The 27,885-nt window shown below is 55.7% G+C and overlaps 1 protein-coding gene across 5 annotated transcripts in view; it reads left to right on the top strand.

Moving 5' to 3' along the window:
• Positions 1 to 27,885, top strand: part of COL27A1 (collagen type XXVII alpha 1 chain) — a 144,592-nt gene that overhangs the window by 80,389 nt on the left and 36,318 nt on the right. For all 5 annotated transcript variants that reach the window (XR_009564262.1, XM_060300574.1, XM_030858908.2 and 2 more), the window contains exons 22-36: positions 1,259 to 1,303; positions 2,489 to 2,542; positions 4,219 to 4,263; positions 8,688 to 8,741; positions 10,606 to 10,659; positions 10,882 to 10,935; positions 14,429 to 14,482; positions 19,768 to 19,821; positions 20,355 to 20,399; positions 20,484 to 20,528; positions 20,822 to 20,875; positions 21,989 to 22,042; positions 22,905 to 22,958; positions 24,134 to 24,187; positions 26,034 to 26,087. Coding sequence is in view for 4 of the 5 variants with exons in the window: in XM_060300574.1 (XP_060156557.1) it covers positions 1,259 to 1,303; positions 2,489 to 2,542; positions 4,219 to 4,263; positions 8,688 to 8,741; positions 10,606 to 10,659; positions 10,882 to 10,935; positions 14,429 to 14,482; positions 19,768 to 19,821; positions 20,355 to 20,399; positions 20,484 to 20,528; positions 20,822 to 20,875; positions 21,989 to 22,042; positions 22,905 to 22,958; positions 24,134 to 24,187; positions 26,034 to 26,087 (774 nt within the window). In the remaining variant the exon portion in view is untranslated. The remainder of the gene's footprint in view (positions 1 to 1,258; positions 1,304 to 2,488; positions 2,543 to 4,218; positions 4,264 to 8,687; positions 8,742 to 10,605; positions 10,660 to 10,881; positions 10,936 to 14,428; positions 14,483 to 19,767; positions 19,822 to 20,354; positions 20,400 to 20,483; positions 20,529 to 20,821; positions 20,876 to 21,988; positions 22,043 to 22,904; positions 22,959 to 24,133; positions 24,188 to 26,033; positions 26,088 to 27,885) is intronic.

Here is a 27,885-nt window from a genome sequence, read left to right as displayed (position 1 = left end):
TCAGGGGAATAAAGACACTACGTCGGGTTCCATGGTTAGTGGCAGGCAGCATTAGGATTCCAACCCAGGTCTGCTGAACCCAAAGCCCATGGCATAGACCCTGTAACTTCTGGGCTCCTGGGGGCCGCCTCCGGCCTCCCCAGAGAATGACAAGACTTGTGCAGCTAGTAAGTGGCAGAGTGAAGATGTGCTGATTGACTCATTCATGATGAAGGGGATTGACAAGTTCTCTGGGCCTGTTGGAGCATCAGGTGAAGGGCTGTTGGATGCCTCAGAGGCTGGTCCCAGGTTTTTCCCGTGCACAAGGCCCTCCACTGCACACCTTGGCCTCAGGCCTCAGGCCTCAGGTCCCCCATGACACACAGCCCTGGGTGAGGGTGCAGGAGGCCCAGTCTCACCACGACCACAGGCAGGCATCTGGCTGACATGGGTGCCTTCTCAGGCTGGTCTGGGTCTGGCATGCCATACGGGCCAGTCTGGAGGCTGCCTGAGCCTGTGGGAAGGCCTGAGGCATCTCCACAGGCGGGAAGCTGGAAGGAGGGTAGGAGGGAAAGACGGCACCAGCCCCGTGCTTCTGTCTACACTCACGTTACCACGTTACCACTCATATGCCTGCCACTTGCTCATGTCTTCATTGATTCACCTGTCCACTCATACATTCATTCGGTCCTCCATCTCTTCCCTCTCTTGTGCCCACCTCCCAGCCTTCATGCACCACACACCCACTAGACCCTGGGCACACTCATCCTGAGTGATGTCGGGGGCATGGCTTCAAAAAAGAATGAGACATCGTGGCTCTCCTCCAGGAACTCAACTTAGGCTACTCATCAGAGTTTAGTATGATCCTCTCTGCCCTGCACCCTTTTACAGGTGGGGAAACTGAGGCACAGTGAGGGTAAGTTCTTTCACCGAGTAAATGGCAGAGCTCAGAATAGAGCCCGTATCTTTGAGCTGCCGTCTGGGCTCTACTCCCACGGCATATGGTAGGGTTTGGCTCTCCTGCCCAGCACGACCACCAGCCCGAGCGAACCACATTCACGGGGCAGCTGGAGCCCCATTCACACAGAAGCCCCCATGTGGCCTGGCCTCTAGACCTCTGCCCTGGGTGGGGCTAGGCAGGGGCCCAGGTGCACCATTTCTAGGTCCAGGAGAGCTCTCCTGTGCCCACCCCTTCCCCTCCTAACAGGTCAAGTTCTCCAAGGCAACCGCTGGGTTAACTTTCTCCTTTTTGTTCCTCTCTCGTGTCTCCCGACTCTAGGGAGATGAGGGACCCATGGGGCCACCGGGGGCCCCTGGCTTGGAGGTGAGTGTTGCTGGCTCGGGGGAGGTGGGATTTGTCAGTGCTGAGCCAGCTGTGTGCAGGTGGGCAACATCTGGGTGGTGCACTGGAGAGAAGTTGTCAGTGAGGGCCTTGGCCCCCCCCAGGGATGGAGCTAGGACAGACCCCAGAGGAGAGAGACAAGGGGCAGGAAACTGTTCTTGCGCACCTACTGTGTGCTGGTGCTTTGCGCATCCATTTCCGTTCATTTGATTCTCCTGTGAGAGAGACAGTGCCTTTCTTAGTTTCATTCAAGGCCCTCAAGGCTCAAAGAGCGAAGGGCTTAGCCCAGTATCTCATAGCCAGGAAGCGAGGAAGCCCTGCCTGGAAACTGACTCTGCATTCTATCCTCTGCTCCAAGTGGGCTTCCAGAAAGAAGGTGTATGTCCTGCCCCACCTTCAGTCGCGATTGCATGAATTGGCAGGTTGTGGATTTTTTTGGTCTCAGGACCTCTTTACATTCTTAAAAATGATTGAGGACCCAAAATGCTTTTCTTTGTGTAGGTTACATCGATATGAGTACTTAAAACTGAGAAACTTTGGATCAATTCATTCAAAACTAATAACAAACCCGTTTCATGTTAACAAAAATCATCGTTTTTTTAAAAAAATAGCTATATTTTCCAAAGCAAAATCATCTAATGAAAAGAGTGGCATTGTTTTACATATTTTGCAAATCTCTTTAACGTCTGGCTTAATAGGAGTCAGCTGGATTCTCCAGTCTGCCTCTGCGTTCCATCTGTGGTTGATACCACGTGTCGTGTAGCCTCTGGAAAACTCCACTTACATTCATGAAAATGAGTGACACGGGCAAATGACAGCTTAATATTCTTATGAAAATAGTTTTGACCTCCAGTGAAATCTCCAGGGAAAGGGTCTCAGGGACCCCCAGAGGGCCCCGGACCGCACCTTGAGGACCACTGGTGTGAACTCTCCATTCCCCCTGTGTCCTTTATCTTCTGTTCCAGTCCCTTCCTTTTCCTCACTCCTTGAAATCAGGTTTCATCACCCCCATTAGCAAACAGGACCAGCGGGGGAAGGGGGACTTCCCAAGGTCACACAGCTGTAGACCCTCCCTGCCTCCCCAAGGACAGTTGGCAGCCTAGAGACATAGGGGCTCTGCATCCCTGCCCCCTCCTGGCTTCTCTCACTCACCTCTCCCTGTTGCAGGGTCAACCCGGCAGAAAGGGGTTTCCTGGAAGACCTGGCCCGGATGGCTTGAAGGTGAGGGGACCTAGAAGTGACTGGGCAGGGAGGAGAGAACGCCTGGGGAAGAGAGGAGAGAGGGGGAGCCAACCTGTGAGGCCCCAGGATGACCCCTGAATGCCTGGCCTGTTGTGAAAAAGGGAGGAAATGGTCCCCGTTTATCACAAAGTATGTATGGCTAACGGAGAGGAAACAATGGACACAACCTCAGTGTCTCCCAGTGGGGCAGCGTTCAAGCAATGGGGTACAATGTAGCCACCAAAGATGGCGCGCTGGAAGATTTTACAAGTCGGGAAAATGCCTGTGCATTGCGGGGGGCGATGGCGGGGGTGTAGGAAGCAGGTCACATAGCGGAAGAGTGCATTATGAGCCTGTGGCGGGGGCTGGTTACACTTGTTCCCGAAGGCTCAGAGCAAAGGCTGGAATGTGGACGGGGGTTATCTCTGGGTGGCGGGATTACAGGAGATCTCCATTTTCTTCTCTGGGCTTCTGTATTTTCCCCATCACGTACCATAAACATGCATTTCATTTATTAACAGTTCTTTTAAAGTTATCACAAAAGAACTGGCCCCAGTAGGAGAGTGTGACCCTCAACACATGGGCAGCTTAATGCCCTTCCAGGCACTCCCTTTGAAGAGGCTGGATTTCCCCAACCGTCCTGGGCAGGGATCCCTGGGCCAAGTTTACAGCTGGGCCAAGCGCACAGAGGGTGAGGGCAGAGCTGGGGGACCCAGGCTGTCCGTGTCCCCTCCCCTCAGGGGAAATGGCCCCCGTGTCTGTGTCTGTCTGGCCCCTCTGCGGGTCCCAGGTGTGAGGTCTGGGGGAGGAGTTGGGGTGGAGGCTGAGGCTCGAGCCGGGATCACAGTGCACCACATCCAACTGTAAACCAAACTCCTGGCTGGTCCAAGCTCACGTCCTGCCCTCGGAGGTCTCGGCCTTTCTCCCTCAGACCCCCGCTGTCTTTCTGTGGTGGGAGCAGTGACATAGCCTGGGTGGATCTATCCCGTGGGTCTGCTCACCAGTGTGGCTACGGCTGCAGAAGAAGCAGGAGCCGTCCCAGCAGACGGACGAGGCTGCGAATGGCCACCTGGTATGAGAGCTGGAAATAGCCTCGGAGACAAGAGTCTGATTTTCCTTATTTGTAGCTGGGGACGCCGAGCCCAGAGCAGAGACGAGACCCACCAGAGTCACTTGTGAGCTGGTGGCAGAGCTCTGGTGGGTTAGGTCCAGTACTCAGGCGCCCTGACTCCCCAGTTCCCTGCGCGTCCTGCGGTGGGGCAGCCTGGTGCAGTAGGGATGGGGATTTCCATCAGTCAGACCAAAGTTCCAATTCTAGCCCTGCTTCCAGCTCACTGTGTGACCTCCAGAAGGTCACTTCACCTCTCTGAGCTTCAGTTTCTATCTCCACAAAATGGGTTGATGAAGGGCCCAAATGAGATACAGATCTCGTGCCAAGTACTCTGCCCAGGGCCACTCTGAGGGAATGGTGACTGGGGTCATCCCTGGGGCCAGAGGTTCTGTCCCAGTATCCCTTGACCCTGCCACTTGTTTGGAGTCTCCAAGGCCGGACTCTGGAGTTGAGTTTCCTGGTCCATCCCCACCGGTGGGGACTAAGGCCACTCAACTGGGGTGTCCCCCAGGAGGCCTAGACTCCTGTCACCCATGCCAAGTGACCCTCCTCTGTGTCTCTGCAGGGAGAACCAGGCAATCCCGGACGGCCGGGGCCCGTGGGTGAGCAGGTGAGTCACCACTGTCTTGGAGCATATCGCATCCCTTTACTGAGCGCTTACACTGTGGGAAGCACACACACGCACCTCATTCATTCCCCATCCCAGCTGGAGAGGTAGGTTCGCTCATCTTCCCCTTTCATTGACACGGACAGACTCTGGCTCTGAGGGAGGTGAGGTCACTGAATGAGAAAGCCATGAATCTCAGTCACAGCGGTCACGCCCCACGCCCTGATTCTGCAGATGCTCTGGGGGCATTCGCCCAAAGACATTACGTGGCTTTGCTCCCAGAACGTGAAAAGTGGAAAAGCCCTTCACGGTCGCTGTTCGTGCTCAATTTAACGGGGAAGCTTGAAGACCAGAGAAGCAGAGCCACTTGCCAGGGACTCTTGGTCCAGGCATCCCTAAATTATAAAGAAGATGAAATTCAAACCAGTGGGTCTGGATAGTTGGGAAGTCGGGTCAGGGTCTGAAGAGCAGAGGAGGTGACAAGTGGTCATTGAGAAGGAGGTCCAGGGCCCTCGGTGCTGGAGGCTGCTGGGTGGATGGCCGGCCTCCGTCCCCCCTCTGCAGCCCCGTGCCTCCTGAAAGCATCACCTCTGGGCTTGTAGGCCGGGTTGGAAGGTAGCAGTCTCCTCCACTCCTTTAAAGGAGGACCCCACCTTCTGAACCCTGTGAGGAGCTGCCTCAGGCTGGAAGGAGCAATGAGGCTGGGGACCCAGAAGAATTTGTCTCCACCGAGAAACACCATCAATGGCGTGAGAGTCACACGCACGATGAGCTTCCTCACCAGGCCTGCAACATCTGTTGGGGGGAAGAAAGGAACTAAAGCAGGGGGAGGACTGGATTTTTGAAACCTTTCCAGTGTTATTCGAGTGTATTCTGTGGGAAGCCTGGGAGATTGGAAGGGCGGCCGTGGCCTGGATGTATTTCCTCATTGGAAAAAAACAGGCAATACGTTCAGCAAATTTAATTTCATAGTTATGCTCATGGTAGGGCCCTCGGGAAATAGATACTCGGAATCCTAAGATGGCAGGACACGAAGAGTCCTTAGAAATCACTCTATCCTGGGGTCCTAACCTTTTTTGTGCCTTGGACCCCTTTGGCAGGCTGGTGAAGGCCATGGACTCCTTCTCAGAATAGAGAACTTTTAAATGCATAAAATACAAAACAAAGGACTACAAAGGAAATCAATTATATTGAAATACAAATGTGACAGTACGTTAAAATGTGATCTCCTCAAAGATCTGTTTCTTTGTTCTTGCATTAAATAACGAGATCTAACGGCGGGGTCCAGTCATGACCTCAATTTTGAAGTGGTGACAAGCCTTGCCGATACATTTTGAACTCTGCAGCAGTGACGGTAACGTGACACGTAAATATCTGTGACCATTACAGGTGCTGTGGGTGTGTTGCCTACACTCATATTTGCTAAATTTCAACTAGGTTGGTGAAAATAAAAGTTGTAGTTTTTCCCATTCAAGTTTATGGACCACCTCCGCCCCCCGCCTCCTGAAATCCATCCGTGGAGCCTTACGGGGACCCTAGGTGAAGACCCCCTAGATCCTGGTCCACGTTGGCAGGCTGGGATTCATGGAGGAGGATGGGCTTGACTTAGATGACCAAGTAAGGTGGTGGCAAAGCTGGGGCAGGAGGAGTGGCAACCTGGCCCGGGCAGCCCCGGGCTCACTTGTTCAGTAGAGCCCTCAGCTAGCTGCCCGGCTGGCTGAGCAGGAAAGAGAGACCTGTCGAGCCATGAGGCAGGAGCCCAGTGGCTGCCATTAGGCATGCGGGGTACCATGCCTGCTGTTCCCTCGGCCCCCTCCCGAGGTGGGAAGGAGCAGGCATTTCCTGTTCATGGCAGAATCAGAGGATCCCCAGGAAAGAGTATAAGGACCTCCTTATAACCACAGTGTCTGCTGCATTTATCAGGTACCTGTTAGGTGCCAGGCTCTGTGCCAAACACTTTCCTTACCATCCCCGGCAGTTCCTCCAGCAACCCCATGACAGTCGGTAGTATTGGCCCCGTTTTGCAGATGAGGAAACCAAGGCCCTGAGAAGTTAAATAACTTGCCCGAGATCTCCCAGGTGGTAACATAACCGTCAGAGCCCAAGTTGACACTCAGGCCTGCTGGATTCCCATGACCTGCCCCGAAGAGTCTAGAAAACCCTTGACCTGAGCTCTTGCGGTTTTCCAACAGCTAGTTAGAGTGCAGCCAGCCTGCTGGGCCCTGTCCCAGGTGCTGGGTGCACAAAGATAATTACAAGGCATGAGCGTTGCCTTTAAGAAGCTCTGTCCAGGTGGAAACCAGCCCTCTCAACACCTAACCCTGAGATGTCTAGTCCAGCAGAGGACCCACGACTGTCTTGTTCCCAATTGCATCCCCGGCACCCAGCAGAGAGTCATATGAGAGCAGGGAGGGAGGGAGAAAACCCCCATAGTCGACAACAGGCCTTTATCTGTAGACTGCATAAGGACCGGGCCAGCCTCCCCCCCCCACACACCGGGGACTCAGATCCTGTCTGTGCCATGCCCACTGTAGGTGACGATGTTGCCTCCCCCCCGCATGCCCTCTTGCCAGCTGCGAGGAGCCAACTGTGCCCACAGCTGTCAGAGCTGCTTCTGCACCAGCCCTGCCAGGTGGAAGCCCTGGGCCTTGGGGGCGAACTTCCCTGGACCAGCCTCAGCTCCACCCGCGGGACAGGGTGCCAGGATGTTCCGGGACAGTGCCCCAGTGGGGACAGGGTGTCCTGGGATGGGGGCGGGGAATGGGCTGTATGGCCCTTATTCATGAGGATCCCATTTGGTTTCTTCATTGAAGTTTATGACCTGCCTGCCTTCCAGGACCCAACAACTCATAAATTTAAAGTAGCTATGAAATTTCTGTTTCTCTGGGCCAGCTGGGCAGGGGCCTCTTAACAGAGCAGCTTTTATTCCCTTTACTCGGCATCCTCTAAATGTCTGACTGCTCCCTTGTTGGGAGCGCAGGCCTCTGTCTTAACCCCGTGCCCTTTTAAAATAAATTAGAATAGGATGGGAGGGATACTTGGTTATTTTCTGTGACCTATTAGCCACGATCTCATACCTTGAACCTCACCCCTCTCACCTCATACTTCAACCCCGAAGGGTCTGTGAACTCAGGGAACTAGGCCCCCGTGTATGGTGATAGTGTCGGAGTGCCAGGCAGATCTGTGCCCTGCTCATGGCCACACGTGTTGGAGTGACTGACAGGTGCATGGGCTTTGGAGCCACACAGACCAGAGTTGAATCCTAGGCTGCAGCTACGAGACACACACAGTCCCGGTCTGAGCTGCCACTTTAAAACTGTCTCTGAGCCCCGCAGAGCCGACCCTTTGGAACCGGATGCTTTTTCTTCACTCTGGTTGCCTGGGTGGGCCAGCTTCACTGCCTGAGTGTACAACTTCGGGCTTGTTTCTGATCAGGTTCAAGGTCTCATTTCTTTCTGGATACAGTTTGGGGACAGGGAGCACGTTTTATGGGGCAAAGCCACTCGTCCCTCAGTCTTCCCGAATTCTCCCAGAAACCCTTGGCTACAAACCTGGGCTCTTCCAAAGCCACTTTTGCAGCCCTGAACCACACTAGACCCCCGTCTGCTGGAATTCTCCTTAGCAGAGAAGAGAGTGGGGTCTGGGCTGGGAATCGCCTGCCTTCCGGGGTTACTCCTCTAACTAAGCCTGTCGCCCTCACTGAGGATGAGCCAGTCGCCTGCTCCTGGCGGCAGCGAGCCCTGCAGCCACCTAGGAGAATCCTGGAACACAGAGGCCAGTTATCACCCAGTGGAGTTAAACAGAGCAACAGGAACCACAGTGTGTGTGCGTGTGTGTGTGTGTGTGTGTGTGTGTGCTCATTCACAAAGGAGAGGAAGCCTTTCACAAGACAGTAAAAAGGCCTTCACTTCCCAGATTTCAATCAGGTCTTTTTGGCAAGGGCTGTTAGGGTGTTTCTTCTATCCCCGCCAACAGGTTTGTTTCTCTCTTTGAAACAGCCCCAGAGCCCCGAAAGATGGGGACAGATTTCTCATAGGCAGGCCTCTTCCCAGCACCGCTGAAGGACCTTCCCCTGCCCCGCCCCGCTACTCCCCTATCCCACCCCCTCCCCAAAGGTGGCTGCCTCCCAGCTTCTGGTGCGGGAAGAATGTGTGGCTCTCCCAGGGATGCTGGCAGCAGCCCCACCGCTTGGCTCCAAAATCAGAACCATCTGGTGGAGCGAAGGAAGTCAGGACAGTGCCCAGAGAGAGGCAACTCTCTCCTCGGTGGCAGCCCCACGCCGGCTGGGTTACCCGGCACGGGGCAGGAGACACGGGGAGACAGCTCCGGTGGAAGAGAGATGTGGGCGAGTTGCCTTTGAAACTCAGCACATCTCTGGATTCACGTTGCTTCCTTCTTTCTCTTGCTTTTATACACATTTCTTATAGGGACTTCTGGGATTCATTGGTCTGGTCGGGGAGCCAGGAATCATGGGAGAAAAGGTAAGTCGTGTTGGTGGGCATATCTAAGCAAATAGAGCTTGTGTTTCGAAATTTTTAAAAGGTGAAGGGGCCGGTTGCCCTGGGGGTGTCAGACCTCCCTCCCTGGCCTCTCCTCGCTTCCCTGGCCTTCCAGACCCTCAAAGAGCCATTGTTCCATGTCCCAGCATCCCCTGGGGCTTCCGCCATGTCCTCCTGCCAGCATCCTCAAACACAGTTAGATGTCTGTGTGACAGCCATCTACGTGGTCTGGGCCGCTCACAGCTGCGCGCTGGCACTGCGTGGGGCTGGCAACAGAAGGAGGCAGAGTCATCTTTCAAAAAAGGAGCCCAGTTCTTTAGTTGGCCTTGTTAATGCCAGCAGCTTTGTTTTACAGACCAGATAACCAAGGCTCCAATAGGGGAGGTGACTTGCTCAAGGTGACCCAGATAGGAAGTGGCAGAGCTGGGATTTGAACCACATTCAGTTTCCATGGCCACACTTTGCCCCACGTTGGCTCCCAGCCCATAGCTTGTGGCTTCCCATTTCCCATGGGCCCTTGAGGGGAAGGTTTATCTGATTCCCCAGGGAGGCGACCTACGGGAGTTGATATTATTCCCATTGGATAGATGGAAAGACTGAGGTCCTAATCTGGCCCCACCTAGCTTCCCAGGCTCATCCCGTGCCCCCCTCTTATCATTCCCTGTGTCCCAGACCTTCTGGTCACCTTCTCCTCCTCCTTCTCTTTCTCCTCTTCTTCCTCTTATTTTTTTAAATTTAACATCTTTTTGAAGTAATTATATTCACAGGAAGTTGCAAAAAATAGCACAGAAAGGCCCTGTGTAACCTTCACCCTGTTGCCTCCATGGTAACATCTTTGATAACTTCAGTGCAATATCAAAGCCATCTCTGGCCTTCTTTTGTTGCTCGAATGTTCCATGTCCCTCCTCACCTGCAAACCGTTACCCATGCCGTTCCCCTGGCCAGGTACACCCTTCCCATCCCCCTATCTTTGCCTAGATGACTCTCAGTTATCCTTCAGCATTCTGAGGGAAGCCTTCCCCACCACACCCCTGCACTCGGGGGGTCAAATCCCCAGGTGAAACACCTTAGCACCAAGACCCACTCCCTCCCTTCACTTACCCCAGTTTGCATCTGTTTTGGTGATTTGTGTCAGTCTCCTCGTAACACTCTGTCTCACTCCGTGTGAGCAAGGTCTGTCTGTTTCTACCCACCATCGTGTCTTCAGGGTCTAGCATATCACGCCAGGCACATAGTAGATGCTCAAGAAACGTTTGCTGGCTGTGCGGATACAAGAAAGAGGGCTTCACACAAATAGAGCCAGGATCCAAACCCAGAGCCGCTGCCTTCCGGCCATAGCTCCGTCTGCTACACCTGCCATCCCTGCCCGATCTGTCTGGATTGGTCAAGAGAGACTAAGCTGCATCTCTGATTCTCCTGCATCTCATCTGGGTTGGAGCAGGGGGTGGGGAGAATAAAAGAAATGCCTTATATTGCCATCTCTGCCTTAGCAAGCCCAGCCCAGGGGATGCCAGGCCTAATGAGGACCACAGAACGTGGGCCAGGATCAAAGGGGATGACGTGTTCAGCACATCCTTGATCTGGACCAGCCCTGCCCAGGGGAAGACCCCCGTGTGTGTGGCACACCACAGTGGGTGCTGAGGCCTCCTAGGACTTGCTGGGGTTCTTGGCTTCTGCTGACTGAAATCTCAGGACTCCCCCCTCCCCCGTCACCACCCTGGGTGATGTGGCTATAGACCTTGGACAAGTCCCTGCACCTACCTAGTCTCTGGAGTGCCCTCTGCACCCTCCCCCCATAGAGCCACCCCACTGCCGTGACCTCCCTGAATTGCTGTCTCCATCACAGGGTGACCGGGGCATGATGGGACCCCCAGGCGCGCCCGGACCCAAGGGGTCGATGGTAAGGAGCAAGTCTGCATCCCCTTGCCCTCTCCTGTCACAGCCGCGGTGACAGCTCTGCTCTCCTCTGCCTGCGTCCGCGTACCCAAGGTGTTCACGACGACCGGCTCCTTTACCTTCCAGGAGGCCCTGGGATGGGGCTGAGCCGCGGCCGAGGCAGTACTGCAGAAGGAAGAGGCACCTTCCAGAGCTGATTCCTTCTTTTTCATCTCTTTCTTGGTAGGGTCATCCTGGAACTCCAGGTGGTGTTGGGACCCCCGGAGAGCCTGGACCTATGGTAAGCAAAGCCCTCATGTTCCCTGAGCTCAAACCCACTGTCGAGTCATGGTGAGGAGTCCAGGTCTCAAAGTCAGACAGACCGGGAATCCCAGCTCCCCAACTCCCCGGCTGTATTGTCAGGGCAGATCATTGAACTCTGCACCTAAATTTTGCTCATATGAAAAATAGATGAAATGATCACGGTCATGATAGTGTGATTGCACGGGCGAAACGAAACCAGGCAGCTAATGTTCATTACACAGGGATGGTCATTGCAAGGGAGTGTCATGGTCATTGGCACCTCTGTTGCTTTGTTCATGCACTCAGGAAATACTGTGTCCCATGTGCCGCTCCAGGAGCTGCCGTCAGCAAGGCAGAACGCTGTCCCTGCCCTTTAGGAGCTCGTGTTCTGGTGTGGCGGAGAGAGAAGGCAGTAAATAAGTGACAGCTTCTATGGAGAAAGCAGGGAAGAAAGTGGGAACTGAAGGGCCAAGGATACGGGGCTCCTGGGCTTCTCATGATGACAGGCACCAGGGATACTCCTGAGGATCCCAAGGCGGGGGGCTGGGGGGAGGGTGTGGCCAGGAGCACCCGGATCCAGGGGTCCCTCCTACTCCCCCGAGGGTGAGGTAGGGTTGGGGGCTGGGTGGCTCTCACCCTGAGCACATGGAGCTTCTGGTCCCTCCACCTCTGCTGGTGGAGGACGGAGGGAATTGGGGCAGGGCACTCACTTGGGCCAAGTCTGAGGCTCAAGGCTGGGAGCCCACTCTGGGGCGAGGGGATGGGGGGGGGGCTTCGGGCAGGTGGAAAGGGTATGGTGGGAGGGGGACCGGCACAGGCAGGATCCCGGGGCAAGCCTGGAGGGTGATGAGTTCAGGTGCCTTCACAGGCTAGACTGAGGGGCTCCCTGGGGTCTGAGGAAGGAAGAAACGGGAGCCTTCGATGGTTTGAATCCAAGGGAAGTGCGTCCACACCAATTCTCTGAGCCACTTAGGGAAGCAAGGCCAACTCAGTTCCCAAACTTTTCTGTGCACCTGCCGCGTGCTGTGCCCATGCTCAGTCCTGGAGTTGGAAAAATGCTACAAAATAGATCCTGCTCTTAAGATTCTCACTGTCTAGTCCTCTCACTCATTAACAGACTTTTACTGAGCACCTACTATGTGCCAGACAGTGCTAGGTGCCCAGGGTAGGGCCGAAGCCAGAGAACAAGGATGCTAGGGGTCTATCATCCAATTCTAGCTGTGCCCCCGGACCTCAGCCTCCCTGAGCCTCCCTCTAGGCTTTCTTCCTCCCGTGTCCAACCTCCTCCCCATTCCATTTCCTCAGTGCTTCCATCTGTTCAATGGTTTGGCTCCGACTTAGTGAAATCAAACAGTGAGCTGCCGTTTTCAGATCCCAAGGTTGCCATTGACCCTCCTCTGTTGCACTGTGGGGCTGGGCCCTTGGATCTCTTGGGGCTCCTTTCGGACAGCCAGCTGCCCCCAGTGCCACTGGGGAAGCAGGATAGCAGGGAGGTCCAGAAAGCTTCAGAATCAGACACATGTGAGTCAAATTCTGGCTCCCCCTTTACTAGCTGTGTGATTGTTGGCAACATTTATAGCATCTCTGAGTCTCAGTTTCCCCATCTGAGTCAGCATAATACCCCCTTCGTTATGAGCTTGTTGTGAGAAATGAATGATACCGTGCATGATGTAATGCTTAGCAAACTGCCTGCATATACTAAGTGCTTAATGAATGGTAACAATAATAATTACTATTACTATTTGTTAGATATGATAATTACCACTATTATTAGTAAGACTGTTACTATGAAAGTGACATTTCTGATGATACCGTTCACGTCTGATTGGCATTTTCCACTTTTCCAATCACTTTAACATCCATGTTCTCCTACAGTCCACTGAGGTCAGCCAAGGTTATCATCTCCATTATTTGGAGGGGAACAGTCAGGTCCTGGGACCACCAGTTTCTGACCTCCTCTCCCTTTGAGAGAGCTGACAGCAACCCTTTACTGAGGACCTTCCAGGTCATTTCATCTTCCTAGCAACTCCAGGAGTCAGGGACTCTTCTTATACCCATTTTATAGATGATGAAACTGAGGCCCGAAGAGTTTAAGTCACTTGCCAAAGGTCACAGAATTAGTAGGTGGCAGAGTCAGGGTTTGAACCTAGTTCTCTGGTGGAACAGTGTGCTCTTTTAAGCACTCTACGCTGCTGCCTCTGAGTTGAGACTTGGCTCCTGAAATTTCCCAGTGACGCATTGCATGCCTTCTGCAGTCTGAGATCCCTCTATAAAATGGTGCATTCTCACCCAGTCGTCATGTTCTCCCTCAGATCTGTCTTTTTAGGGGGCCGAGCCCGGGTCCACACCCTGCTTGCTCTGCTGACAAGGGGTCAGGTTGGGACCCAGCGCCTCACATCAGCCCTTTAGCAGTTGAAAGGTCTGTGCCCCCTGAGGCCCTGGGAAGAGAGAAATGGGAGCAGAAAGAGGAGTTTTTCCTGAGGCCCCAAACTGAGCTGGGCCTCTCCCTGGTATTCGGAGGGGGGATGAGGCCGTCTTTTCTTGTAAAAGGAGCACGCCCAGTCTGAGAATCCCGCGGAGCTGGGAGGCTCCTGCAGCTGTTGGAGGGGTCCTTGGCCAGCCATGCGGCTAAGACGCAGCTTGACGTGTGTAGCTGGGGGCTGGAACCTGGGGAGAGAAACCAGGCAGCGAGGCGGCCTGCTTCCTCTCTTCACCTTCTTTCTCTCCCTTCCTATCCTCTGTCCTCTTCAGTCCTTCCCTTAATTCCTGTCATCGGCCCGCCCTGGGCCAGGTGCTGGGAATTCAAAGAACAAAACCAGCCCTGTTTTTTCTTTCCCTCCCTCCCTGTCTCTTCTTGTCATTCCTTCACCAAACTGAGATAACCCTGGCGGGGTTTCTTCCCCGGGACAGGCCCTGCTCCCTTCTCTTTGCCTCCCCCACCGACTTCTCCACCCAACCTCTCCCCCTCCCCCCTCCACACGTGCTTCCTGCTCCCCCCACCCCACTTCAGGGCCCTGGTCTGGTTCTGCCCTCTCTTACCCTCCCTGGCTCTTCCTGCCCTGGGCAGACCCTTCTGGATGCTTGCAGGTAATATTCAAGGTCAGGGTGGGGGGACAGAACTTGGGACCCCATATTCTCCTTGCTGATGGAGAGAGAAAAGGGGAAGTGGGAGTTGGAGATTTTGGTCAGGAATGTCCTCATAGCCGCCAGTTGTTGATTTTGAGATAAAGAAGGAAGCGGCTTATCCGTCCAGGATGCCTTCTCCCTGCTGCCGGATCCCCAGGTGCTGACTCCTGCTCAAGGTGGCAGCACGTCCGCTGCTTCTCCTGGGGGACAGATCTTCCCACTAGGCCCAGTCCTTCCATCTGGAGCTGCTGGGCTCGGGAGTGGCCGCTCGTGAACAGCGCCTGTTTGAGGCTGCAGGCCTAGCCTTCGGTGTTGTACCTGCTCCCTAAAAGGGGCCTTCTCCAGACTCTTTCTCCTCCCCACAGGGTCCTCCAGGATCTCGAGGCCCGCTGGGCATGAGGGGAGCAAAGGGACGCCGGGTAAGTGTGGCCCAGCCCCCGGGGGCGGACACCTGCTGGAGAGACCCCTCTTGGTCCTTGCCCTCCTCCCAGCCCTGAGATCTGTGACTTTCACAGATCTCCTCCTCCCAGACCTGGCTCTCCGTGTGGGACCCCCACCCATCTTTCCCAGCCCATTTCTGAGCACCACGCCTTGCCGTCCAGCAGGAACAGAGGGGCTCTGTGGTGCCGATGCTTTGACCATTCGTGTGTTTGCTCATGCATTCATTCACCTACAATTTAGCACCTGCTCTGGGCCGGCCACTGTTGGAGGCTCCGTAGATATCACAAGAACAGAACAGGCAGGACCCTTGCCCGGCTTCATGGCTCAATAGAGTAGGTCAAACAGACAGTACAAGGTCATTAGCACGTTGATGGTGGAACCACAGGCAGCTTGGGAGCCTGGAGGAGGCACCTCGCCTGACCAGGGTACCAGGGAAGGCTTCAAGGAGAGGGTGATGCTTGAGCTGATGCCCGGTTCCAGGCAGAGGGAAAGCCTTAAGGTGAGAAGGAACGGCATGTTTAGGGATTCCCCACTAGTTCAACAGAGGGGCAGGAGAGAGGGATAAGACCAAGAATTAGCAGGTGTCAAGCCAAGCAGGGCCTCAAACACCACAGCTAAGCCTATGGGCTATGTTCCCAGGGTAGTGGGGAGCCGCAGAGGGTTTTATGCAGGGCTGGCCCTGAGCACGGTAGCTAGAGGTAATCACTAGTACTTACTCTGTGCCAAGCACTATCACGTACATTGACTCAGCTACTCTTCAGCACTACCCTATAATGTAGGTGCTATTCTTAATTCCCATCTTACAGATAAGGAAACTTAAGGCACAGAGAGGTTAAGTCACCTGCCTCAGGTTGCACAGCTAGAAAGTGGCAGAACTGTTATTTGAACCCAGGGGATCTGACCCTTTCGCATACTGAAGGCGGGGAGGGCAGATGGAGTGGTTTCCTGCCCCCAGTGGGTGTCCAGGTGCCAGGCCAGGCAGCCTTGTGAGAAGAAAACAAGGTGGCACAGTGGCCCAGGCAGCCCAGGCCTGATATTCAAGCTCATACCAGGGGATCCGAGATGATTATTCTCTTCTTGGCTGAATTTCAGGTAGTTTAAAAATTTCCCCTGAACGAGGTGCTCTGAGCAGTCTGCCTCGGAGAGGCGGGCCTTAGAGGCATTCCCCTGGCCTGGCAGGACCCCTCCCAGTGCCATGTCCTGGTCTCTGCGAGTAGCCGAGACCCTTTGGCAGCCGGGTTGCACCCTGACCCTCTGCACATTCCCTCCTGCCCGGGAAGCCAGGTTGGCTGGAGGCGGAGCTGTGCTGGCCCAGGCCCTGCCCCGCACAGCCTGCCAGATGCAGAGGCTCAGGCCTCCGTCAACTCACTGAGCCCCTCACAACCGTCGGACCACCCTTCCCGGTGGTGGCTTGAAGAATGTATCTCCTGCTTGAGGAAACCCAGGCTCCCAACCACATCAAAGTCTCCGGGGCTGCAAGGGGAGCTTCAGGAACATGAGCCCCGCCCCCTGCTGGGTTTGGCAGGAATGCAAAACCTGTGGGACCCACCCCCTGGGTCCCCTGCCTGACAGGCCACCTTTGGCCACTTCACAGATGGGGTCACTGAGCGGGGCGGTGGTGGGGGGACTAGAGAGGCACCCGCTGAGCCTGTGAAAGACCTCAGTTCTGGGCAGGCCCCCTGTGCAGCTCCTGGCTTGCCCTGGCACCATAGCAAGGCCTTGTTGATCTCCAGGCCTCAGTTTCCCCGCGTGTGCTGTGGGAAATGAGCTTGGAGGTCTGCAAGGCCCTGCCTGCTTTTCTGCCCATGTGCAGGACGGGCCCTGCTGCCCAGCCCATTCCCCCCAGCCCCCTGCCCTGGGAAGAACGAGCACTAAGGGGTCGAGGCCAGGGCCAGGATGGGGCCCCAGACCCTCAGCTCTTGGTAGAGCTGTTGACCAGGGTCTGGGTCCATGGGCCACGAAGAGCTGGGGCTATGGGGTCACACAGGCATAGCAGCAAGTCTCAGCCTTCCCAGTTACCAGCTCTGGGGCCTCAGGCCAGTTTCTTAACCTCTATAAGGCTTGGTAGATGACATTAGGAGCAAGTTGGAAGGAACCAGACTTTGAACCCAAGTCAGCTGAATGCCCAGTTTTTTCCACCACTACCTGTCATTGTTTATCAGTGTGGGAGTGAGCTCCCTGTCACAGGGGGTGTGCAGATTAGAGCCCGGGGCAGGGTGTTGGAGAAGACAATGTCTAAAAGCCCTCTTACCCGGGAGACTCCGCTATCTCCCTCCAAAACCCACTTTGAGGGAGTCGTGAGGATTCTGTGATCCAGGTGCCTGACACTGAACTCTGCTCCTGTGAGTGGGACTTAAGAGCTCGGCAGACCTGGCCTTGAATCCCAGCTCCTCCCCTGACCTCGGGCAGTCGATTCGCCCTCTCTGAGGCCCCAGTGTTGCCTCTATAAGATGGGTCGGCAACAGAACCGACCTCTTTGGATGGCTGTGGGGATAGAATCCCTTTGCCAGCACCTCAAGTGGTAAGCACCTGGAAGGGCAGCGGTGTGTAGCAAGGGCTGGGCACACGTTCACTCCCTTTCCATCCCTTTTTCACAAGAGCTGCGATTGGCCAGATTTTCTGTCCCCTGGGGCTCCTCCCAGCCAAGCCAGACGCCCAACCTGGCTGGGAGGCAGCCCCGCTGTAACTGCAAACATCTTCCCGGGGAGTGGCTACAAGAGAACAGATCTGTGGCTCTGACAGAAACCCAGACCTGCCTCCAGCAGGGTGGGCTGGCCCGTGTTCATTTGGGGAAGGAGGGGGCAGGACTGAGGCACCCACAGGACAGAGGACGAGCTGCAGAGTGGCCCAGAACAAGGGTTAGGCTGTGCACTGCCCTCGTGCCTCTCCCTGCACAGCGGAGCTGGGGAGGGAGAGTGGCTGGGGCCCCTTTGCCTCCTCCTCCTTCCAGGGAGGAAAGGTTAATCCTGTTTCCCCCCAGCCAGCCCCAGCTTCTACCTGAGCTCTCTGGTGGTCCGGGGGATAGCAGAGTCTCCCAGGTAAGAGGGATTTTAGATATTGTCTCCTCTAACACCATGTCCTGGCCCTGACCTGCATACCCGCTGTGACAGGGAGCTCACTCCCACACTGATAAATAGTGACAGGTAGTGGTGGAAAAAAAATGGGCCTCTGGCTGACTTGCATTCAAATTCTGGCTTCTCCACATACTAGCAGGGCACCCACAGGCTATTTCCTTATTTGTTAAATGAGGAAAATAGCTTTCACTATTACTGCTACTGCTGCTGTTGTCGATGTTATTACTATTATTATAGATCTCATAACCTTCCTCCCAGCGAGGCTTTGATTCCCAGGAGAAACAGGGTGCTGTGTGATTCAGGCCAAGCCCTTGACACCTCTGGGCCTCCGCTCCACTCCCAGAGCTGTCCCTTTCCAGGAAGGTTAATGCCTCAGGTAGAGACAGAGGTCAGGGGCCAGAAGCCATCTCTCAGGAGGGCCCGGATGCCCACCATCAGCTCAGCTTCTGTCCCGGCTCTCGTGACCTGGGATGCCCTACATCCTAACCTGTGTCTGTCTCCACAAGGTCCCTGTCCATGAGTCAGGGGCGGTAAGTCTAACACGTGGTCTGACAGGGTCCATCTGAGACTGAGGCCCAGAGAGAGGAAGGGGCTTTCCTGGGGTCACACAGCAAGTCGGTAGCAAAACCAGGACTTGCACCCACACCCTCTAATCAAACCTCATCTTGAACCCGTGAAAATTCTGAGCCTCGTATAAGCTGCCTATTATGAGGAAGGGAATGAATCCAGGTTTGCCAGGCCATTGCTCTGCGCCCCTGCCCCTGGGGAGCCTGCAGCCCCCTCTGGAGGAACCAGATATTCTGAGCACTTACTACATGTCAGGTGCTGAGCTGCCCGTGTGCGTTATCTCCTCCTGCCTTGAGGGGGCGGTTTCTCGTCCCCATTTCAGAGATGGGATAACTGAGGCTCAGCCAGGAGCAGCCACTTGTCCCTGAGACACAGCATTTCCTGAGCAGCACTGTGCCTATGCTGGACCCCTAATAGATTCTGGGCCAGGGCCTGAGAAACTGGGCACAAAGACTCCCAGCCCGTGGTCTCCTGACCCAGGGTGATTTCATCAATGTGGTGCTATTTAAGGCTGCAGCGTCGAGCTGAAGCAGCTGATAAGAAGAATTGTCACTTTTTCTGGTTCAACTATTAATTGAAAATTTCCTTGTTCAATATTTAAATGATTTCTCCATGTTGCTTTTTCTCATCCCTCATATCCCCTATGCCCAGACGCTTCCCTGGCCCCCTTGTGTGCCTGGTCCCCTCGCTCCCAGGCTGGGGCGGGTCAGCCTCCTTCACAGGATCCTCTTTGTCTCCCCAACACGGCCTCTCTGGCCCCCTGCAGAACAAACACCACACTGTTCTCCATGGTGGACCCCAGGGGACCCCATCCCATCTGTGTCTCTCTGGGAGGCCCATGGAGGGGACACGAGGCAGTGGGTAGAACCCTGGAGGGAATACCAGCTGCTAATGTGCTAAGGGACCTTGGACAAATCACTTCCCTTGCAGGGCCTCAGTGTTCCCATCTGTGCAGTGTGGGGAAGAGGGGATTCTGCCTGCCCCAGGGGCCTCTGAGTTCTCAAAAGACCAAGAATCCTGTCTCAGAGGTCAGACCTGAACCCAGAACTCCAGGGAACAGCTGCCCTGTCCTTCCCCCCTCCTCATGTGAGCTGGGCCAGATTAGCTGCACATCTGGCTGGAAGGAGGGCTGTTCCACATATCTGGCCACGTGTAGACCCTCCCCAGGTCGTCCGTCCTCTGCCAGTTTCCCCTAAGGGCTGTGGTCCACAAACTGCTTCTGCCCCACGTGTGCTCTGGGAAGAGCAGGCGACAGCAGTCTGAAGACCTGGCTGTGGGGACTTGGCCTCGTGTCTCTTGGCTCTGCCCTCAGTTTCTGCATCCGTGGAATGGGTTGGCTGGCTGAGCCCCAAAGTTTCTTTAAACAGGGGTTAAGTGCACCACCAGCCCCACTCCAGGATGGCAGGGCCCCTAGCCAAGTCCACCCACGCTATGCCCTGCGCAGAGCCATCTCAGCAGGCACACTGCACTGGGTGACCCACCTGAGGGTGGGGGTGCACAGGAAGTGCGAGGTGGAGGGAGCCCCCCGCTTGTGCAGGGCTCTGGGCAGCCCCGCCCTCCTGGTTCCCAGCCCGAGGGAGACCCCTACTGTCCACTGTGCTAGTCCCTTTTTCCTATTCCAGGGACCCCGAGGACCAGATGGACCAGCTGGGGAGCAGGGGTCCAAGGGTCTGAAGGTACCGACCCCCGTGGCTTTCCCTTCCTCTCACCTCCCGTGCTGGGTCAGGAACCCAGGAACCCCGGCTCACAGCCTCCTCAGGGACAGACCCCTTTGGGACAGCAGGGCATCCCAGAGAGGCTGCAGGGCACGTTCCTGAGAGCTCATCCGGCCACTCTTCCTGATGCTGGCAAGCCCCCAGCATGGGGGCAGGGAAGGGAGAATGAGCGATCAGACTGAGAGAGAAAAAGCACATGAATGAGACAGAGTGAGGAGGAATCACGCATGGCCTCTGACCCCCAAGCCCCTCCCGGGCCCCTGAGAGCCGAGACTGCTTCTGACCCCTTCAGGACCCTGGGGTCCTTGGTTCTCGGCCCAGAGCACCTGGTGACTGTGGCGAGCCCCTCCCCTGAGTTTTCCCGTCTGCACACTGGGGAGGGGGGGATGCCATGACCCCATGGGTTCCTTATATCTCCTGTGGGAGCGGGCGTCCTTCTCCGTGAAGGGTCCTCCCCAGCACCCTCTCCCAACCTCATGCTTTGCTTCCTGCAGGGCCCCGCAGGACTACAGGGCAGACCAGGCCAGCCTGGGCAGCAGGTATGTCAGGCCGAGGCTGCCAGCCCCTCTCCCCACTCCCTGCTTCGTCATACATGCTCTTACAAACCCCAAATGTGCTTCCAGGGCGTGGCTGGCGAGCGAGGGCACCTGGGCACACGAGGCTTTCCTGTAAGTAGCACCGGTTCATGAAATTCTCTCCGTGGGACTTCGCGGGGAGAAAATAACCACTTTAGCCAAGTTCCCATCCTGCTGTGGAAATCCCGAAGGTTCTAGCTGCCCACTCCTGCCCTGAGGACTCTCCAGTATGTCTCCTCCCCTCTGGAACTCAGTCTCCCGTCTGTCACAGGGCAGAGGGTGGGGTCGGACCCTCATTTGCTACGACAGCTTGACTGAGACCCAGGGGACAGGCAGGGTAGAGAAGGCCATGGAGGGACTAAGGTCACCTTTGTTTGTCCCTGCAGGGCATCCCGGGTCCCTCCGGCCCCCCAGGTACCAAGGGCCTCCCAGGAGAACCGGTAAGTGCCCTTGCCCTCTCTCTTTGCATCTTTGCCCCTGGCAGGCTGGTCTCAGCTGGGTCACCCACCCGGGGGTGTGGGTCCTGCAGTCAGACAAGGAGAGGGGCTGGAGAGGGACAGTGCCGGGGCTCTACCGCCCCGGGGGCAGGTCAGGGAGAGAGCACTGGCCAGGGAGGTCAGGAGCTCTGCGTTGAGTCTAAGCTCCCTTGCCTTCCAGCCTCAGTTTTCATGCCAGTAAGATGGGAATAATTGTTCCTACCTTTACACCCTGTTGTGAGGATGAAATAAGAAGATGTGTGTAGAGTGCTTGGCACAGTGAGAAGCGGAGGGAACGGAGTCCTTCAGGTCTCCGAAGGAGGGAGGGCAACATGAGAATAAACTAACACGCTGAGTGGGCACTGCGGAGTCCAGCGTGCCCGGAGTGGAGAGAGCTGGACCTCAGGGAAGGCAGGAAGAGGTCGCAGGGGCCAGTCACCCGAAGCTGCGGACAGAGTTTGCTGTTTGTCCCAATGGCAATAGTGAGCTATTGAGAGGTTTCAAACAGAGGAGCCCTGCAGAAGATCTCGCGGGAAGGGTGGGTTTGGGAGGACATCCCGTGTGTTGGGGAGCCCTGTGAGGAGGCTGTGGAGGGTGCTTCTAGGGGTGGAGAGGAGAGCACAGTCTCGGGCCCCAGGAGGAGGAATCTGGGTGGGGCAGGGGGAGGACTGGAGGCCGCGCTGTAGCCCCACGTCTGGAAGCTCAGGTAGACGCCCTTTTGAACGATGGACTGACCACGACTGAGTGGGTGAAAGGTCATTCCAGGCAGAGGGGACAGAGTGAGCAAAGCTTGGGAGCCCGAAGGCTTCTGAGCAGGGAGGCCGCCCTGGGTCTTAGGTAGGTGACTAGGAGAAGAGGCGGAGGGGTTGGTGCGAGTGCACTGGACAGGGGCTGCGGGGAGAGCTGCAGGCACCAGGACCCTCAGCGAGGGGTGGGTGAGGGCATGGGCTGCAGAGTCCCGGATTCTACGGGTTCTCTCCCTCACCCGCTTCTCCAGACTGCATTATTGAGCCTTAGACCCCAAAGAGGGCCCAGGCTGGCTTCTCCCAACTGTCTGTGTGTCTGTCTATCTTCCAGGGCCCTCAGGGACCCCAGGGGCCAATTGGCCCTCCAGGAGAGATGGGACCCAAGGTGAGTGCGGAGGACCCTTGTTCGTCCCGTGGTGCTGCTGGGGAGGTAATCAGCCCCTCCCGGCCGTCCTCCTCCAGGGCCCCTGTCCTGTGTACTGCAGAGACTGATGGGGAGAGGCCCTGGCAGAGAGGGTAGGTCCACCATGATGCCGTAGGGTGAGGGGCTGGGCTCCCAATCCCGGGGGCAGCGGGTGGGATGCAGCTGTGCCAGGACCGGCATGGGGGTTGGCGGTGCCTCTTTTTCGGCACCATGGAGAGCAGCAATGCCCCCTGCCCCAACCCTGCTGGGATTTCACCCCGACACAGAGGTTTGACTGCAGAAGCAGTCCTCTTAAGGTCATGCAGCGAGGAGCTTGGAAGGGGCCTCAGACACCCGTGCCTCACCCAGAGGAGAAAACAGCCCCAGGGTTTATGCAGGGGCTGCAGCCATGCCAATGGTGGTAACTCAGGATCCCTCCCGCCCTTGTCATCCTGGCCCAGCTGCAGAGAGAAGGGCAGGAATCCCTCGGTCCTGAATGCAGCATCCGTTGGCTTCCTCCTCTGTTGTTACGTGAATCATGAAATTTTCCTCCGCATGCTTGCCAATGGGCTCCTCCTGGGCAAACCACACTCGTGGGGAGGGAGGGGCTCCAGCAGTCTCTGGGCAGCCCCGGCGCTCAGCAGCCTGAGCCCAGTCACCCCCATCTGACTTGTCCCAACTCTAAGCTCCCAGAAGGCTGCAGCCTGCTCCCAGCTCTGTGTCTCTCACGCTGAGTGACCTCGGGCATGTCCCTTGCCGTCTCTGGGCCTGCCTCAGTTATCTCCTCCCTTACAACCAGGGCCCAGCCCTTGCTCTAGGAAGGACCAATGGCATTTTCTTGCAGGGGCTACCAGGTGCAGTGGGAGAACCAGGCCTTCCTGGGGAAGCTGGAATGAAGGTAAGGTGGGATGAAAGAAGAGAAAAATGGCTTGTTGAAACCAGCTCCCAGCTGGCGGCCCCATCGTCTCCGTGGAGGAGAAACAGGCCTTTCTTGTGCCCGGGATAATGGGTTCTCTGTGCTCCCGGCTGGGGAGCAGGGCCTGGCCATGGCCACAGCGGATGGCCCAGCCAGCCCGGAGCCCCCATCCCTGCCCCCTGTCTGGCAGTGTTTTCTCTGGCACCTGCCCCACGCTGGGACGGCCATACCTCCTGGCCTCCTGCGATACCATCTGCATTTCAGCACTGGTGCCCCTCATTACCTGCAGGGAAACAGGAGCCCATGGATCCCTGGGCTCTGGGGAGAGACCCCTCCCTGCGCTGCTGTTGGAAGAGGACCTGCTCCCTATGCAGGCCCCGGAGGCCTGGGACTGTCAGTCTTGACGTAGTTCCAGAATCCTTTGCTTGAATAATGCAGGAAACCAACCCATATATAAAACAGGTAGTAATGGGATGGTTCTGGCCGCGGCAGGGCTGGGGGCCCGGAGCTCTGCCTCCTCTCTGTGCCCTCAGACACCAGCAGGGAGAGAGTGTAGCTTGGAAATCCCCACATGAGAAGGACCCTTCTGGGGTCTTGTGGAGGAGCTGGGTGACATTTATTCTGGTTCATTTAGGGCCTCTTCCTTCTTTGGGTTTCTCTCCAAGGTTCTCAGGGAGGGAGAGAAAAGAAGGTGGTCAGCCTCAGAGTTGCCATCTCTGCATCCGATATTCCCTGGAGCCAAACTACCCAGGTTTGGATCCTGAATCTGTCACTTACTAGCCTCGTGAGCTCGGGCTGGTTGCTTAAGCTGCGGTCCCTCTGTCTCTTCCTTTGTAAAAGGAGATATCTCTCCTGGCAGGGTTGTTGTGACCGTTAAATGTGTGAAATGAAAAGGCACTTAGAACAGCACTATGTAAGTGTGAGCTGAGCTGTGATGGTGGTGGTGATGCTGGCGGTCGTGATCTTGACCTGTCCAGGGCTTCTTGGGAACAGAGGCTCTGGTTGGCATTTTACAATCTCTCTCCGGTCCTGGGGAGAAAGAGCTTCCTCAGCTCCACTCCCCACTCCTCCCACGTCAGAACCAGTGAGAACAAGAAGGTGAGGGCTGGGGCTGGTCCCATGCCCCCACCCATGGACTTGTGTTTGGCTTCTCCTAGGGTGACCTTGGGCCTCTGGGCACCCCTGGGGAGCTGGGCCTCATCGGGCAGCGGGTAAGTCGAAGCAAATTCATTCTCCCTGGAAAGTCCCACCCCTCCCTGGCTGTCTGGAGGGGGGAAGGGCTTTACTCAGCTTCCCTGAGCCTCAGTTTCCTCAGCTGCAGAAACAGACTGAATCTCTGCAGCCTTATCCGGTCTCCCTCGGCGGGCCAGCATCTCCACAATGCAGAGGCGCTCCTCAGAGAAAAGCATTCTGTGGTCAAAATGTTTGAGATTCTGTGTGCTCGGTGTTCCCCCTTACACGTTAGCAGTAGCGTTTTCAAGGCTCTGAGAAGGCCTGCAACCAAGAAATTGGCGTTTGGGGAGGGTTAATCCACAGTCTCCAAACTTATTTGACCTCCAAGTGCTTTTATTGAAAAACACCTCTTACCATCCCTAAAACTGTTCCATGGAAGGTTATCTGAAAGGTTATCTTCCCCTTTACCAAAAGAAACCCACGGAGTTTGGCTTCCTCTGAGAAGGTTTGGGATGCCTCTGTGTCCACCTGTCTATGCTCTGTGCCTGATTTATAAGATCCCTGTCTGAATGGAGACCCCAGGGTGCTGTGAGAGATACAGAGCAGGCATCCTCTAGCATCTTTCAGATGGGGAAGGTGCAGCCCAGGAGTGAGGGGGAGTTAGTGTGGGGGGGCTTGGCTCATGGAGACACCAAGCCCCCAGTCCAACTTCTCATTTTTCCCTTTTTCCAATGCCTCGTGTTACTCCCTGCCCGAAGTTAAGAGGCTCCTCAAATTGAGTTAAGACATCGAATGAGAGGAGAGGGCCACAGGGCAAGAGAGGATGAGCATGGAGCTTGAAGTCTTCCGATGGCAACCTTGTCTGTCAAGGAAGATTGAGCAGTACAGTTTCTTGGAGTGCCATGTTAAGAAGGATCCTGAGGCTCCTTCTGGGCTCACTAGGAAAGAGAATGACGTGCAGTCACGTGATGCCACTGTGTGCCAGGCACGTCACAGCAGTGAGTAACAGAAGGCCCTGTCCTCATGGAGCCACGTTCTAGTAGATAGATTAGTGATGCCTGCCATGGGCACAAGAGGGGTGGAATCTACACACCTGTCCTCCCATCTTTGCCATTCCTGCATCTGATGACTTCTGAGGCCCCTTCCAGCTCAGATGCTGAACAGCTGTGAAAAAGCAGAGAGAGACACAAACTTAACTTGACAGCTGTTTAGATAACTGAGGCATCCAAGGGCATCTTTGGAGCTAGAAAGGCAAGCAGGGAACCTGGCTTAAGGTCAGATGGGATTCAGGGTCTTGGTATCATTCCCACACTTGCTGGCAAGAAAGTCTGAGGGATGGCCTCACTTTCCTCGTCTGAGAACTGAGATTCCACCAAGGCACTCCATGAGGGCTCACTCCAGATTCCAGGAAGAATATATCTAATGGCTACTATCTGTGGGGTGCTTATACTGTGTCTCATAGGAACCCTTAAAAGAAGGGTTCTCATTTTCAGATGAGAAAACAGACACCCATAGGGGCTAAGGAGTTTGCTTGTGGCCAGACTACCAGTGAATGGGAAGCCCAGTGGAGGCATCGAGATCTGTCTGACGTCAAAACCTTTTCAACCAGTAGGCTGCTCTACCTGCCCGTTCCAACCAGCCCACCTAGACACAGGACCAGCACCTTCTAACTCGTGCAGCCCCTACCTCACCCCACCCTGCACACAGAACAGGCTGTGGCTTGGGGGTCTGCTCCACTGTTTACTGGCCGTGCCAGGCCTTCCAGGCCCCTCCTACCTGGAGATCAGGGGTTGGGGTCTTGTCCCAAGGAGGAGGAGGACGTAAAACACACTGGGACCCCCTCCCCAGTAATGCCTCCTCATCTTTCCCCACTACCCTTTCCAGGGAGAGCCAGGCCTCGAGGGTGACAGTGGCCCCGCAGGGCCTGACGGGCTGAAGGTAAGCGTCCTTCTGGTGCAGAGTCTGGGGGGGAGAGAATGTTCTGGAACTGCCTTCTCCCTCTGCCCCCACTGTCCTCCCATCCAAGTCCTAAGTTTTCCCCCAGAAGCACCATGTTCCCATAAGCTCTGAGGTCAGCCCTCCTACTCCCAGGGAGAGCAGGATGGATGGGGGTGAGCCCTGTCCAGCACCCGCCCTCTACCCTGCTCAGGCAAGACCAGGGGCCAGCCCCACCTTCCACTCCTCACTGCCACCCTTCTTGAAACTGCAGCTTCTCTTGGCTCAGAGTGGTACCTGAATCCCTGCTCTGTGCCAGGCCCAGAGCCAGCAGCTTTGATATCTGTTATCTTCCAAACATCCTAAAAGATCAGGAGAACAATAATCACCACCCATGACCTGTAGCCACTATTTACGGAGAACAAGGCACATGTGTATCAGGGACTGTGCTAAGCCCTTTGTATGTATCATCTCAATTAGTGCTATGGGGTAAAATCTGTCTTTGGATGAGGAAACTGAGACTCGGAGAGGTTAAACCGCTTGTCCAAGGACACACTGCTAGTAATTGGCACAGGCAAGACCCAAGCCTCGGCTACCTCTCTGCACCATGCGCCCATTCTAAAGGTGAAGAAACTGAGGCTCAGGCCGAGGTGTATTCATCTACAGTCTAGCGCTATGAGTGGAAAATCCAAAATTCAAACCCAGGGCTCACTGGCACCAAAGCATGTGGGCCTGACTCAGCCCTGATACATTCCATAGATTCATCTGTCAGCCACAGATGCTGGGGCCTTAAGGAGGCACCAGGGCTCCCCTGAACCCCTGGGCAGGTTCACTCTCTGACTTACCAGCCCTGGCCTAGTCCTGGACCATTAGGTGGGTTTTCCCCAGGGCTGACCTGTCAGCTGCCCAGCTCAGGATCCCAAGTGCCACATCCCAGCATTCCCTTTGTTAGCTATTGACTCTCCATGTGACCTCAGATAAGCACCCCTCTTATCTGAGCCTCTCTTGCCCCATCCCCAGACCTCCACCCATGTAATTGCCCTGGGTCCGGGGCTTCCCCACCTCCCAGGATGCCTCTGTGACAAGCCCCTGTCTGGCTTCCCATCAACCTGTGTTTTGCTTGCAAGGTCGAGAGCGCCCCCTGTCTGCCATCTGTCTACCTTCTCTCACCTCCAGCCCTGCTGTATCCCAGGGTGTAACTGGGTCTGGCTCCGGAGACCCAGAGCACTTGATGGCTTCTCCACACCCTTTGCCAAATGTCTGCGTGAGTCGTGATGAATGCTGACGAACATTCTGGCTAAAATGCTTGGTGTACTCACCATCCTTGCATCACCTGCCTTAAGAGCTTTACATGAATTGACCCATTTCATCCTCCCAGTAATCCTCCGAGCTGGGTTCATTACCATCCCCACTCGACAGATGAGGAAACCGAGGCACAGTGCGGGGACCTCCTTCGCTTCTGGGCAGCCACCTTTCTTCTCCTTGGAATCTTTGCTGAGGTGGGATGGGAGGGGGTCTTCCAGACTTGGGTGTCTCACACAGTCTTTCCTGCTCACTTGTCATGGCTCCTTAGCCCTGGCTGCTTCTCTCACTCCCTCCAAAGCCAGTGCCACCCTAGACCTTGGGCCGGAGTAGTCCGGCAGATGTACGGCATCCTCCCAGGTCCTTGTGTGAATCCAGGAGAGAATCTGTTTCCTTTATGGTATGTGTCCAAGCATCACCTTCATGGTGAAAACAACCTCTCGGACATGCACAGCACTTTATAGTTTATGCTGATTATGTCTTTTGAGATAACCAGCTG

Source organism: Globicephala melas, chromosome 6, assembly GCF_963455315.2.
Source record: "Globicephala melas chromosome 6, mGloMel1.2, whole genome shotgun sequence".
Classification (NCBI taxonomy): domain Eukaryota; kingdom Metazoa; phylum Chordata; class Mammalia; order Artiodactyla; family Delphinidae; genus Globicephala; species Globicephala melas.
This window is presented reverse-complemented; position numbering and strand designations above follow the sequence as displayed.